The sequence below is a fragment of the Bacillus rossius genome, chromosome 2 (assembly GCF_032445375.1).
Source record: "Bacillus rossius redtenbacheri isolate Brsri chromosome 2, Brsri_v3, whole genome shotgun sequence".
NCBI classification, from domain to species: domain Eukaryota; kingdom Metazoa; phylum Arthropoda; class Insecta; order Phasmatodea; family Bacillidae; genus Bacillus; species Bacillus rossius.
In genome coordinates, this window is record NC_086331.1 from 97,717,574 (window position 1) to 97,730,727 (window position 13,154).

Below are 13,154 nucleotides of genomic sequence, written 5' to 3' on the forward strand. Positions count from 1 at the left end.
TTTCCAAATTAATTTTCGCATTGCTATAAATAATTATGCCTACTTGTATGCTCCTTGATTAGATGCAAATAACAGTTGCTACGCAACGTCATAGCATAAAATGACGTCAGTAACCAGTGTTGTCAAAAGTTACAAATCCCACGTGTCTTAATGTTTATTTTGTACATAGTTTCATTACTTAAATCAGAATTTTCAGACTGTGTATATAGGTAGTGATAACAAATATTCAAATAAAGATAGTTATTTTTTTAATGTTGGCGATACGTACTCGGTGAACAACCTGTTGCATAGGGCTGGGCATGGCGGTATAGTGAACAAAACTTACAAACAAGCTGTCAGATGCGCTCGTGTGCATTTTTAGCTGCGTGTTGTCGTTGTGTTATGTGCGGCCTTAACGTAAAAGAAATATGAACGGAGTACATAGGACGCCCCGCGATGTGTTCCAGGATACGGTAAGTGATAATATCAGAAATAAGGCCATGCAGTTAAAGTATTTCAACAATTACCTCGGTTCTTAGTCCTGAAAGATCTGTCTGTTAACGTTTCGCAACTTTGTTGTCATTGAGCTAAAATAATTATCATGGCACATGTTTATCTCTGCGAGTTTTTATTTAGGTTACATGGCCTAAATACAGTACAATGTTCCATAGTAATATTGCCAACATTGTGCGCCAGCCACGTGAAAATGTCATGTTTACACCCTAATCGCATAGAAGGTATTCTATTTGAGTAATTATTTACTTAACTGACTTTTTCAAAATAAGGCGAATTAACTGTTGAATTTTTTTTGTATCTAAATTAAATTTTTTATAACATTTAATTGTACTTAATTTTTTTTGAACTTAAAACACTGATACATTTTGGTGGTGCTGCTCTCACTAACAGAGGCGATCTGTAAAAAAAAGAGGTTGTTTAAAACAGATGTTTGAGGTAACTCCCTTTTAAGATATGATATGACAACTCAAAATACACAATAAATTAAATTTGGGGTAAATATGTAGAGTAGTGGTATTTGTTAAAAAAAAATTAAAAATTCCGAAGATATTTTTATTCTATGCTCTTTAACTTCCTCTTTTCATTAAACCCTGCGGAGATAAGAAATTCCAAATACTTTAGGAGATATCGAATTTTTTAATTTTCATCACAATACCTGTGCGTTCATGCTGCGTTCATAATTGTTTCTTGTTTAAATAGAAAATATACATTTGGCATTTTGTGAGCTTGAAGCTTAGTATCTTCACTGCTGCACAGTAACTGATGCATATCTTATATTTAATAAAGTTATATTTTCTTTAATACGTTGTTAGTTTATTTGAAAAAAATTTTGTTTCAACATATGCTTAAATAATTAAATAGTTTAAAATCTAAACTCTTAAGCAATTGAAAAGTCTTGTGCATTAAACTACTTCTATTGTATTTTTTATGAAAAAAGTGTTTTAGAAGTTTTGCACAATTGTTTATGTTAGTTAATAACTGCAATTATTTATGCATTCAGCATTAATCATGGAAAATTAACGTATCAGGGAATAGGTAGTTTGTATTAATTGATTAAATTTTTTAAGCCTTAATTTTGACCAAAAAAAATTGAAAAATTGGTCATAAATTAAATTATCAAATGTAAACATGTGACCTTTGTATTTACAAAATGTAGTCTACCAATAGCAACATAGCTTAAGAGGCTTGTTAGGAAGGCTCTGTACTAGATCAAAAAATTGTTAGACTTAGAAATGCTTAAAGAATATAGCAAAATCCGAATTGCTCATAAAATAAAATAAATCAAGGCCTCTTTTTAAAAAAAGTTTGAAAATGGTATTTTTTTACTGTTACAAATATTATTTGAATAGGTATCCTAAAAATGTGCTTTTATTTCAATTTTGACTGAATTCTTTAAAACTTTGATAGTAGGGTGTTCTTCATTAAGACGAGAGAAATTGTGGGCTAAAAGTACTAAGCATAAAACGAGAAAATTTAAATGGAAAAATGTTTGAAAAGGCTATAATAAAAACTTTTCACAGATATTTTGGTAAACATGTGAATTTTTTTAATATGCAGTTGTGTGTTACACAAATATATAATGCATACAAATATTTTTAATATAATGATGTGTGCCAGAGCACACTACAAACTATATATGGATGTAACAGAATGGACATTGGGGGAATGAATGGGTTTGGGTCTGTTCAGCTATGGCCACCTATGGCATGAGATGGATATACTAATTAGCGAGTGCTCTTATCCATTTGATACTTGTCACATGGAGTTGTGGATCAAACTTAATGGTGTTATTTTTTTGCAATATTTTGTGATTTGGTATATTGTTGATTGAGTGTTGAGTGGTGGTTTAAGGTTAGTTTTTTACTAAGCAATTTATTTATTTTGGTATTGTCAGGTTATGCTTAGATTTTATTAATACATAGTAGTGTGTTGGACATGGATACCAAACAACTACTTATCCTCCAGGAAAATGAGCCATTTTTACATTACCTAATAACTTTTATGATTCACCAAACAAGTAGTACCGGTAACTGTTTCACATAACATCGCAATTGACACACACACAACACACCTCTCACCTAATACATTAAACAAAATTCACATAAAACTACAAATCACAAATATTTAAAAGCCATGATAAAACACTTGCCTTTTTTAGCACTATGGCAATAATAGTTTTCTGTCAATATTTCTTGTGTATATATTAAATTTAAACAAAGAACAGTTTGCCATTTCTTCTTTTAATTCATTCAGTATTGTGAAGCACGAACTGTCACTTCCCTGGTACAATCATAACCACATGTTCTCTCTTTACAATGTAGTGTTATATTGATACAGTTTAAATAAACACGACTTTCCTCTTCTCTCGTCACTACTACAGACATTATCCTACGTATCCAACAAATTTCTTATTACTTAACTCAATGCTTATTGCATACTTATTTATACAATTGATAATGGTATTCAATTCAACGTATTAATTCACTCTTCCTCATATAAACAACCACTACTATTGATCCAAAATTCACCCTGCTTTCCACGGTGCTATTTTGTCTTTCACGGTTGCTAATACTAACTACGACATTTTCCTTTGTTCCACCCTTCAATTTATTATCATTGGCCAGCTTCCGTGACATTCTTTTCCCCTACTTTTTTTTACAAATAAGCTTCCACACTTGGCCGGTATCGGGATCTAGAATTGAGCCCACCAGACTATGTGGCATCCACAGAACTAAATAAAAAAATTTTGTAAATAAATAACAAATGCTTTTACATGATGATCTAAGAAAGCCATTTTGTTTGAATAGTTAGTACAGCATAAATTTTAAATTAAGATTTTTTTCTTTGAAAACCGTTATCATGATAATTAAAAAAATCCTACATGTACAATCTAGTAAGTTTTAGCGAAGGCTGTGGCATTTTATAATCATTACCAATTCATTTATGTTAGTGTATTTTTCCACCTACATTTTAAATACCAGATGTCCATGATACTAAGACATTAACTTATTCATAATTAAAGTTTTATATCACATTGCTATAGGACATTGGAAAAAAAATTTGTCGTTTTGATAGTGTCTTGAATATTGAAATATATTTTAGGAGCACGCAGGCAACATAATTTTTTATCAGGCATTTTTTTTGGCCAGTGAAATAAAAGTTGTCAGAATTTTTTTTTAAATTAAGTAATAACTGTCTGCATTGTCTTTTTTATGATCTTGGTAGCCAGTCACAGTTTTGAATTTTTAAGGCTCTGCTTCACTTATGTTGAATTTTGTAGTTTTTGCCCATTCCACATTTTTATGAAGAAATGTTTTGAAATTGGGGTTATGGAAGTAAATTTTTATTTATTTTTCTAACTGTGAAAACTGAAATAATGACTTATGCACTGCAGTTGTTAGCAAAATTTTTTATCATAAATATTTAACTTGTTTAACCTTTTGTTAATAGCATAAAATGGGGCTACAGTATTTGCTACTTGACCTAAAATGCAATGCTTATAGTCGAACAATCATAAAAATTGTATTAGATAAAAATTAATGGAATGAAATTGCAATAAACCACTAACTCAACATAGAAAGTGATGCAGGTACTTCTGAAGTGTTGCTTTCAGGAAAATAATTTTCTAAAGGAACCAAACTGGAAATGGTTTGAGCAGTGATTATTAAACTAACCAGTGGGTGTTGCTGACATATTTCATTTAATTTTTAACAATGTACAATTTCTGTTTCCATATGTATCTAGGATTACAAAATGATTTATTATTATTTTTTATTTTATTCACTAACACTCAGGCTTCTATTGTTCAGTTTGTTCGAGAGGATGCCATTTTAAACATTTTTAATGAGAAACAGTAAGTTAAATAACTATTTTATTTATTAAACTAAAAACTTGAAATGAAAATCATCTTAATATTTAAAAAAAAACTCCAAGTTACATTTTAACCAAAATTTTTTTTAGGAAATATTCTTAAACTTGATTTGAAAATTACATTTAAATTAAATCCAAATTAATGATTTCATAGAAATTTTTTTTCGTAGAGGGAATGAAAACTCTCTTTAAATATTTATATCCATATATATGTAACTGATCACTAAATGTATTCAAATTGAAGACCATTTAAGTACATCAAACCTTTAGGTTTTACAAACCTTCAAATATTCAGATTTCGCAGAAATTGCTGATTTTCAAATTTTTATTAATGGAATATATCTCAAAAGGAACTGAATAAAAAATATGGAAAGTATGAAAATGTTATTTTAGTAATTTGTAATCAGTAAAGCATTTTAAATTGTAATATTGTTATTACTACAAATAGTTTTAAAATAACTATTTACACACTAGTTAAAAATATCTCTAAATGTAAAAATGGTTTTGGATTATAAATTTTAATATCTAAATTATCTTTATAAATATCCATACTGTTAACAAACAGTAAAATGATATCTATGTACATAATATATAATTTGCATAAAACATTATTTGCATTGATGCTGCCTAAAACATATTTGTAAGTCTTAAATAAAACTAGGCCTACTTACATTTGGGATTATTCTATTTTTGGAAACCATAAAAATACTTATGTTGTTACCAAAATACCGTATAATACTTAATTACCAACCCTACATTCTTTCGGGATAAGCGCGGGAGTATGGAGGTTTTGGGCAAGGAACTTTAAACACACAAATTTTCACGCATGTAATTTTTATAATTATTTAATTTCCTAGTATCGTAAACTACACTATGATCCCTCCCGCTCTGTTCTATTTTGCGATATCAATATTTTATTTTCTTATGATATAATACATGCAGATGTTAAAATTTTATGCGGTATCGTGGAATATACAACCGTGTTCTATTTATTACAAAACTTCACTCTTCTCAAACATCAGTATTGTAGTTAATTTCATTAGTTATGAGGAATAAAATACCTGTATGTTAAAATAGAATAGTCCAGGTTGGACTGTATTATACTATACGATCCCGATAAAATATTATTTTGAAACTGCTCGTTTTCATAAATTTAAATACCAGTATCTGAAACTACAATAGACCAGATGGGACTATATTCTAGTTCACGATACTCACAAAATATTATTTCGAAACATCTCATTTTCAAAAATATTAATACGGGTACGGTAACAAAAGAATACAACAGGTGGAAATGTATTCTTCTTCTCCTTACCATACAATATTTTTTAGAAAGAACACATTTTCACCTATTTAAAAACTGCATTCACGCAACCGCCCCCAGTAATTTTTACCTGTGTTAGTTTTTTTTTTCTTTGAACACTTGTAGTAAAATATTTAGACTGTTCAATTTCATAAATCTACCAATATTAAAAGTACTTCATTTCCTCTGTATCACACTCACACACTCTCTCTGTGGCTACACTAGCCTTAGCTAAGGGATCACCTAAAAGTGTATTGTAGTGGACGCAGTCATCTTTGCATTGCTTCTGAATTCTCACTAGAGATGCGGATGCATCCCTACATGTGTCCGCTAAACTCATGATTTCGGGGATGCGACACTCGCATCCACTGATGCTCCCCTACAGCCATTAGTTTTGAAATAGTGTTGTATGTTGTTTGTTCATTATATTGCTTCAGAGTTTTGGTGTAAGATTTGTTGAGAACATAAATAATTTGATTTATGACTGAGAAATATAGAAAACTGTAAATATGAGTATTAAAATTATTACCTATTGGTGAACTTAACTTATATAGATATTTAATGTTGATTGTAAATATTATTTAATGTTTTGGGATTCATAGCAATATTTTTATTTTGATTGCTAACATTTATAAAATCCCACGCTACATTAAAATTTTATAATTGTTGTTACAAATGGTCATTTCTATTTATATTTTGCTGAATCTTCGCGGATATAATGATGCATGCACATTAGTATGACTAACTGTAAACAGATGGTGCTAGCAGTAATAGTATTTGGATACCATCCACCTCTTAGAAATGCATCCTTTACATTAAAGTGGCAGCATTTGCTATTGGATGTAGGGAAGTGTGTGCTATGGATGCATCCCTATGTATTTGGATACAGCCTATTTGTACCTAAGATCCTACTACACACACCATTTGAGGAGAACGTTGCTTGAATTCTACAAGAAATTTAATTAAAATAAAGAAACCTCTTTTGTATAAAGAATTCCTTCAGATTTTTATCTCTTGTTAAGTCATACTAAATAATCAGTTGAACTCATCACACACATTATTTTCCTGACCAAGACTCGTGTAGCACACTAATAATTTTTTTTTATTCTTCTTTAAAGTTATCTATTCTCCATACTCCTACTCATTCCTAGTACTGGTAGAGTGAGTTGTGATTGCAGTTATTTTCCCATAAAATGAGTCTTTGTAGTTTTCCTTGTACAAAATATGGAATATATTGTGTTTTATTTTGCAGCGATCGGATTTATTTAGCTTGATTATTTTGTAATTGTGGAAATATATAATTTGTAACAAATATAGGATTTTTCATTTACAGTTTTTTTATAGAAACTTCTACTGAATTAGTTAAAACTTCATTATCATTTGTTGAGGGATTTTCTTCAAAAGTAAACTTTCTTTTTAACATGAAGGGCAAATTTATTTGCCTGGGACTAAATTGACTGGAGGTAGTTTTGGCTTATCAAGATACTAGGGTTAAATTTCTCTTTAGCTACATTTTAGTAACTTTTGTGACTTTGAAAATATAACTCACTGCAGACTCTTAAAAATATGGTTTTATTTTCCGACATACTTATTTCAGTGATATTGGCAAACCTAATTTATACTTTGACTAACTCTTAACTTCATCAATTTTTTTCTTCATTTTAGCAGTAGATCACTCACTACAAAAATCTCTTTAAAAATTGAAGGTAACAAGTTTTTTGACAAAATTCATCAACATGAAAACCAAAAGATCACTTCATTACACTTCCTTTTGTTTTTAACATGCCTATCAACCGTTAAGGCTAGATAACTTTGAAACCTTGCATAAATTATAACTGTATCTCTAAAAAACAAACTTCACTTCTTATAATAAAGCTATGACTAATACACAACCACTCACAGAACAGCTTATGAACAGATGTCATTGAGATGTGAGGACGGGGCGAGAGTGGAACGAACTTGAGGGGAGGACACGGGATCTGGGAGGAGGGAAGGACTTACGAAGGTGGCTCCAGAGGGGGGAGGAGTGAGGGTAGTTGGGGGGTGGGAACTCCTTGCCACCGGGCGGAAGCCCAATTGCTGGTGTAAAAATTATTATTATATATTATTATAGATACAGTAGTATGGTATCATTTGTCTGTAGAGAATTGTTCCTTTCAAGTCCTAACATGTTACGGAAAGCTCAGCTAATGTAACGTTGAGAATCCTACTACTACATACAACAAAAACTGTTGAACTTTTACTTTTTCAGTTTTATGACAAATATACATTCCTTTACTAGCCATAGCAAATAATTAATTATTTGGAATTTTTCTTCCAGTATTTTAGCTCTCAGTAGTATAAGTTATTCACTTATTTGGCAGCAAAAGTTTATTTTTTTAAGTATTACTGGGGAAATATATTGAGAAAATTTCAGATTGTTTGGTTCAGTCCTTTATGAGATATACCAATTTCAAAATCAGCAATTTTTTGCCAAATTTCACTATGTAAAGGCTCTTAAAACCTCTCATTTACACCAATAAATTAAAAGAATTTGTTAAGCAAACAGTATGAAAAGTGGTTTCTTCAACAGGCTATTAGGAATTTCAAAAAATACATGCCATTACAATGATTTAAATTGAAGAAACAACTTTATAAACTTGAGTTGTATAAATTCGTGTTGGTAATTGGCTGTAAAAACAATCTGCTGAGTTAAATTTATTAATCAAAAATAGATAAATAATAACAACCTTTTAGCTAGCCAGTACCATTGGTAGAAGTTAAAAAAGATCCTCACTGCTCACAAGCTCCAGAAGCGGGGTGGTGGGGGCGACAGCCCAACCCGAGAAAAAATTTTATTTGTTTGATTTTATTTAGGAGGCTATATTTATGTTTACTCAAATACTTAACTATATGTGTTAAACTTTTATCTCGTCAAAAGTTCTATGGAACTATTAAGGCTAAGATATTTAAGACCATACATTTTTTAATATTTCAGTAATATTATTTGACTTATTTAACTTAAAATATTTTGCAACTGCGTCCTTTACTTTGTGTGATAGACCCTCACGAAAAGTCTTCCTTGAACTGCCATTGAACGCTCTAGTACACCACAAGCCCACGCGGGCAAGTAAATTATGCGGAGTCGCAAGTGTGCACTTGAATTCGGCCGCGACCACTCTCAGTTTGCTTGAATTCTGATAGTAAGTGTAAACTGAACGAAATACTTAAATGGGTGTTTGTAGGCACAGCTCAATTTTTCGTCTAGTTAATCAGTTTTCCTTAAGTTGTTTCAGTACTCCGGAAAGATGACAGAAGATTCTAATTTTTTTCTATAGCACATGGTTCAATTAATTTTTAACTTTTCCTAGACATTATAGTACGCGGAAGCCTTTTCGAACTTATTACTGTAGTCCATTACTGTAGTTATTACTGTAGTCCAAATCCCACAGCTTGCGGCCATCAGTAAATTTTCTACGCAACTGACGGGACAGGTCGGGTTTGTAAACTACGCAAGGCATGCAACTACGCAACACGCAACCTACACAAGAAAATCACGATCGTTTGTAAAGCATAAAATTGGAAAGGCGTCACCAACCCTACAACTTGACATTGTGAAACAGGAGAAAACAAATTTCTTCCCCGAGCTTCTTTTCATAATTCAGGTTTATCATGAAAACATGGAATTATCAACAACGAGCTGCCCGACCCGGCTTCGCACGGCTATACTAATGGAAAAAAATTAAGCCACATCTCCCATTTACAGTAATGGTAAATAAAAAAAATTCAGTGAAAATTTATTACAATGCTGTAAGTATAATGTACCGGAGAGAAAATGAATATCACCGATGGTTTCCCGACTCGTGCACGCAACGTACAACTGATGTACTCGTACTTTGCTACGGCAGTCTACAGGCAGATCACTCTTGCGCCGCTCATTATACATGCCCTTCCTTGTTGGTACGCCACTGCCGCGCGATGCCCGTTGCCATGGAGACGCAGAAGGCATGAACAATGCAAAATCCTGTTCTCATGCAGACAAAGTACCCACTGTTGCCTGGTTTTAACCACCCATGGGATCTAATTTTCGGAAAATGTCATCCTGTGTAACATAAGGAACATTACTGTGAAGTTTCAAGTCTGTAAAATATATATACTTGAAAAAAAGGGCAATAAAAAACAAATTAAACACAGAGAGAGGAAAAAAAAACAATAGTTTAGGTTTGTGATTTAAAGTGATAAAAAGTATTTAAATACTAATTGAACTCTTATGAGGGTACTGATTGCTTCGTTGTTAGTATCACACGGTTTTTTTTTACTTGTATGGGAAAATTAAGAATGATAAGGCATCTAGTGCGTGGTAACAATGTTAATAGGCAATAGGAAATAAACTTCTAGCGCCTGCGGCATTGTCAACACACACTTCGTACGTGTACTGCATGTTGTATCTAACCCCCTCCTACGCATTTGATTCTAAATTGGACTTTTAGTAAGGATCCCTAATGTTATTGATAATATAATATAGCCTATAGCCTTCCTTGATAAATGTACTAGCCAACACTGAAATAATTTTTCAAATCGGACCAGTGGTTCCTGAGATTAGCGCGTTCAAACAAACAAACAAACAAACAAACTCTTCAGCTTTATAATATTAATATAGATTCAAATTTAAAAGTGTTATTTATTTCACTGTGTGAAAGTTTAACAAGTGAAAACGTTATGTAATTAATGTCATCGTACCTTTGTATGCATATAACGTTTGAGACTTAAATAGTTTTCGGAACACTTCACTTCAAATACCGAGAGCGGAAACGCAAGCCGATACGTAATAAGTTGAAAATTGCTAGAGGTTTGCGTTGTATTTTGCGACTTGAGTAGTTTATAAACGGGTATTTTGATAACGTCATTGTTGAACTTTTTGCATTTTGCGTTTGTTGCGTAGTTTATACCCGGGCCTGAGCGAACTGTCAATTGACCGGAGGGAACTGAGGTCCCAGAGCTCAGGCCGAATTCCTGAGGTCTAGCCCTACAGAACTGCGCAGTTATTCAGTTTGTCATTCAGACCTGACGTGACAGGTAAATTTAGCGTGTATGGTGCCATCGAGACGCATGGCCATCAGGTTTTAGCACGGATAGACAAGTATAAGAATGCGTCAGCGTCTTCACGTCTTTGGTGTACAAATATTTAGATTGTGGAAGCAGCCATGCCTACTTAGCATAATGCTGCCAACACTGTGTGGGCGAGTTCTCACCGAACCTAGCCGAATATACGTCGGCGATTCTGTTCGTGTCCGGTTAACCTTGTATTAGTATCATTTTATTTAATAGTTACATGAAAATAATATACGGGGTTCGTAAGCACCCGTAATATCCTTAACACACCTTAATTTGTCTGATTGAATAAGGGCCCTTAAAATCCTTAAATTTCACTAAGAATCCTTAATAAAGACCGATGGTGTGCAAGTAGCGGGTAAATGCAGGTGTTTTAATGTTATTTTGTTTCCGACTTGCCAGCAACAACGCTTTGTGCACGTGCAGTACAATTGGCGAATTTTGGGACACCTGATTATATTTTATATATAAAAATGTTTTCAATTCGTTTTTAGTATTTGTGTCTTACCATCAAACTAAAAAAATGTGTGTTTTACTACTGTTTTACTTTGAAATTATAAAGTAAATTTAATTAGTGGATCATATTAAATGATAGAGCAAAAAATTTCAGACACTAGGCTTGGGTTATATATATTCTCAATTGTGGACAGTAAGGGCGTGTCAGTAAGAATTGAACCAACCAACGACGTTATTTTTTGCACATTAACTATTTAACAAAGTTATTTTATTGGGGTATTTTGTGATACTACAAATAGTTTTATTTATCTTCATAATGGTGAAGGCGATGAAGTATATGGGTCGTTAAAAACTCGTTAATTTTTTTATGTTACAATAGTTTACGAACCATTATATAACAGTGTTATCGTGGGCTGACCGCCATTTTTTATTGACACCATCATTTGTCAAATCATCCATCAACTAGTTTAGGTCTGCCGAAAATTACTTTTCAAGTAAGGTTCTATTATTATTTTCAATGTAATTTTTGTCATCAATGCTAAAATAATTGTCAAAATTTAATAGTAGGTTTTACTGGAATAGTTGTTTATAATTATAACTAGCGCTCGCAACTTCATTCGCACGGAAAGAATGAGTCACACAAGTTATTAAGATATAAATGATTAATTACAATCGTATGTTTATATGTACACTGAAGATAAATTTACATAAAAGCTTCCCTGTAAACTACATTTTTGTTTTTACATTCAGTAACAACACAATCCATACTGATCCAAGTTATTGCATTGGATTTATTTATAGACGTAGACTACCGATAAAGTTTTTTTTAAATGTACAATAAAATAGCAGTAATTATATTTGTTATCACCCTAACATCGGAACCGTTTCAGGTATCACAATAAAATAAAAACTGTTACGAGTATAATGAGGGGAGAAAACGGTTCATAAGTTATAGCTCAATTAATTGGTTCGGTTTTATTTATTAATAACGTCTAAACCATGAATTTAATTAATGTACATAATATCTCTGTCCACAACAATTAGTCTTACACTGGTCATTGAAACATTAACAAACTCCTGGAGCTTGGCTCGACAGTGGCTCGCTCTTCTGTCCACTTCCTTCGCACACTCACCCACACCGCGCCGCAGTACAGTCCTGAACTATCGCTCGTTGCACCCGACTGGCTCGCCAGGCCTTCATTCGCAGTTATCGCCTCCCGATATATGCGGGGCGCTCAGCAAGGGCCACTTGCCCTCTTCACCTTTCGCTGATCGCACGGATGTCGCCAGTATCGCTCCCCGAGGGGGAGAGACACTCCGCTGCTCCAGTCTACGTTCGGAACTCTCCCGGAGGCCGGCGTCGCTGCTTTTGTACTCTTTTCAGACTTTCTGGAATCGACATTTGGGGAGGGGGGGGAGGGGTGGAAGTGTCGCTTCACTTTTGGTCAACCCGATGCCCGAAAAGTCCAGAAAGGCGGTGTTTATTCACGCCACTTCGCGCGGCAGCCTCGGGAAACCCTCGTATTTCCCAGGCCGCTAAAAGGGTCATTGACAATGGTGTGAGGGTGGAAGGGGAGAGGGGGTAGCGAGGATCCTTGTAAATCCAGCCAGGCACGCGTGGCGTGTCTTACGTCAGTGGACGTGTGACGTCAGTGGCCGTGCGGGGCCGCCAGCCAGCACCGAACCTGGCGCGCGTCGCGGTCCTGTCTGCGTTCTTACAATTCTAAACTTATTTTGGGTTACTATGTAAACCTTGTTTGAATTTTAAGTCAATTGCATTAGTAGTTTATTTTAGTAAATAATTTCATACAGAGACACAATTTTTATAAATATAATTTTTTATGTATATTTTTATTTTCTAAATGATAACATTTAATGTGTAATAATTAAAAATTCATAGAGGCACTTCGATTTATTTACTTGTTTTCTGTTTTTAACT

General features: G+C 33.1%; 1 protein-coding gene across 1 annotated transcript in view; it reads left to right on the top strand.

Moving 5' to 3' along the window:
- Positions 1-154: 154 nt before the first annotated feature.
- LOC134529496 (four and a half LIM domains protein 3) overlaps positions 155-13,154 on the top strand; it is a 411,563-nt gene continuing 398,563 nt past the window's right edge. The window contains exon 1 of the mRNA XM_063363644.1: positions 155-452. Within this exon, the coding sequence (XP_063219714.1) occupies positions 408-452 (45 nt within the window). The 5' untranslated portion in view covers positions 155-407. The remainder of the gene's footprint in view (positions 453-13,154) is intronic.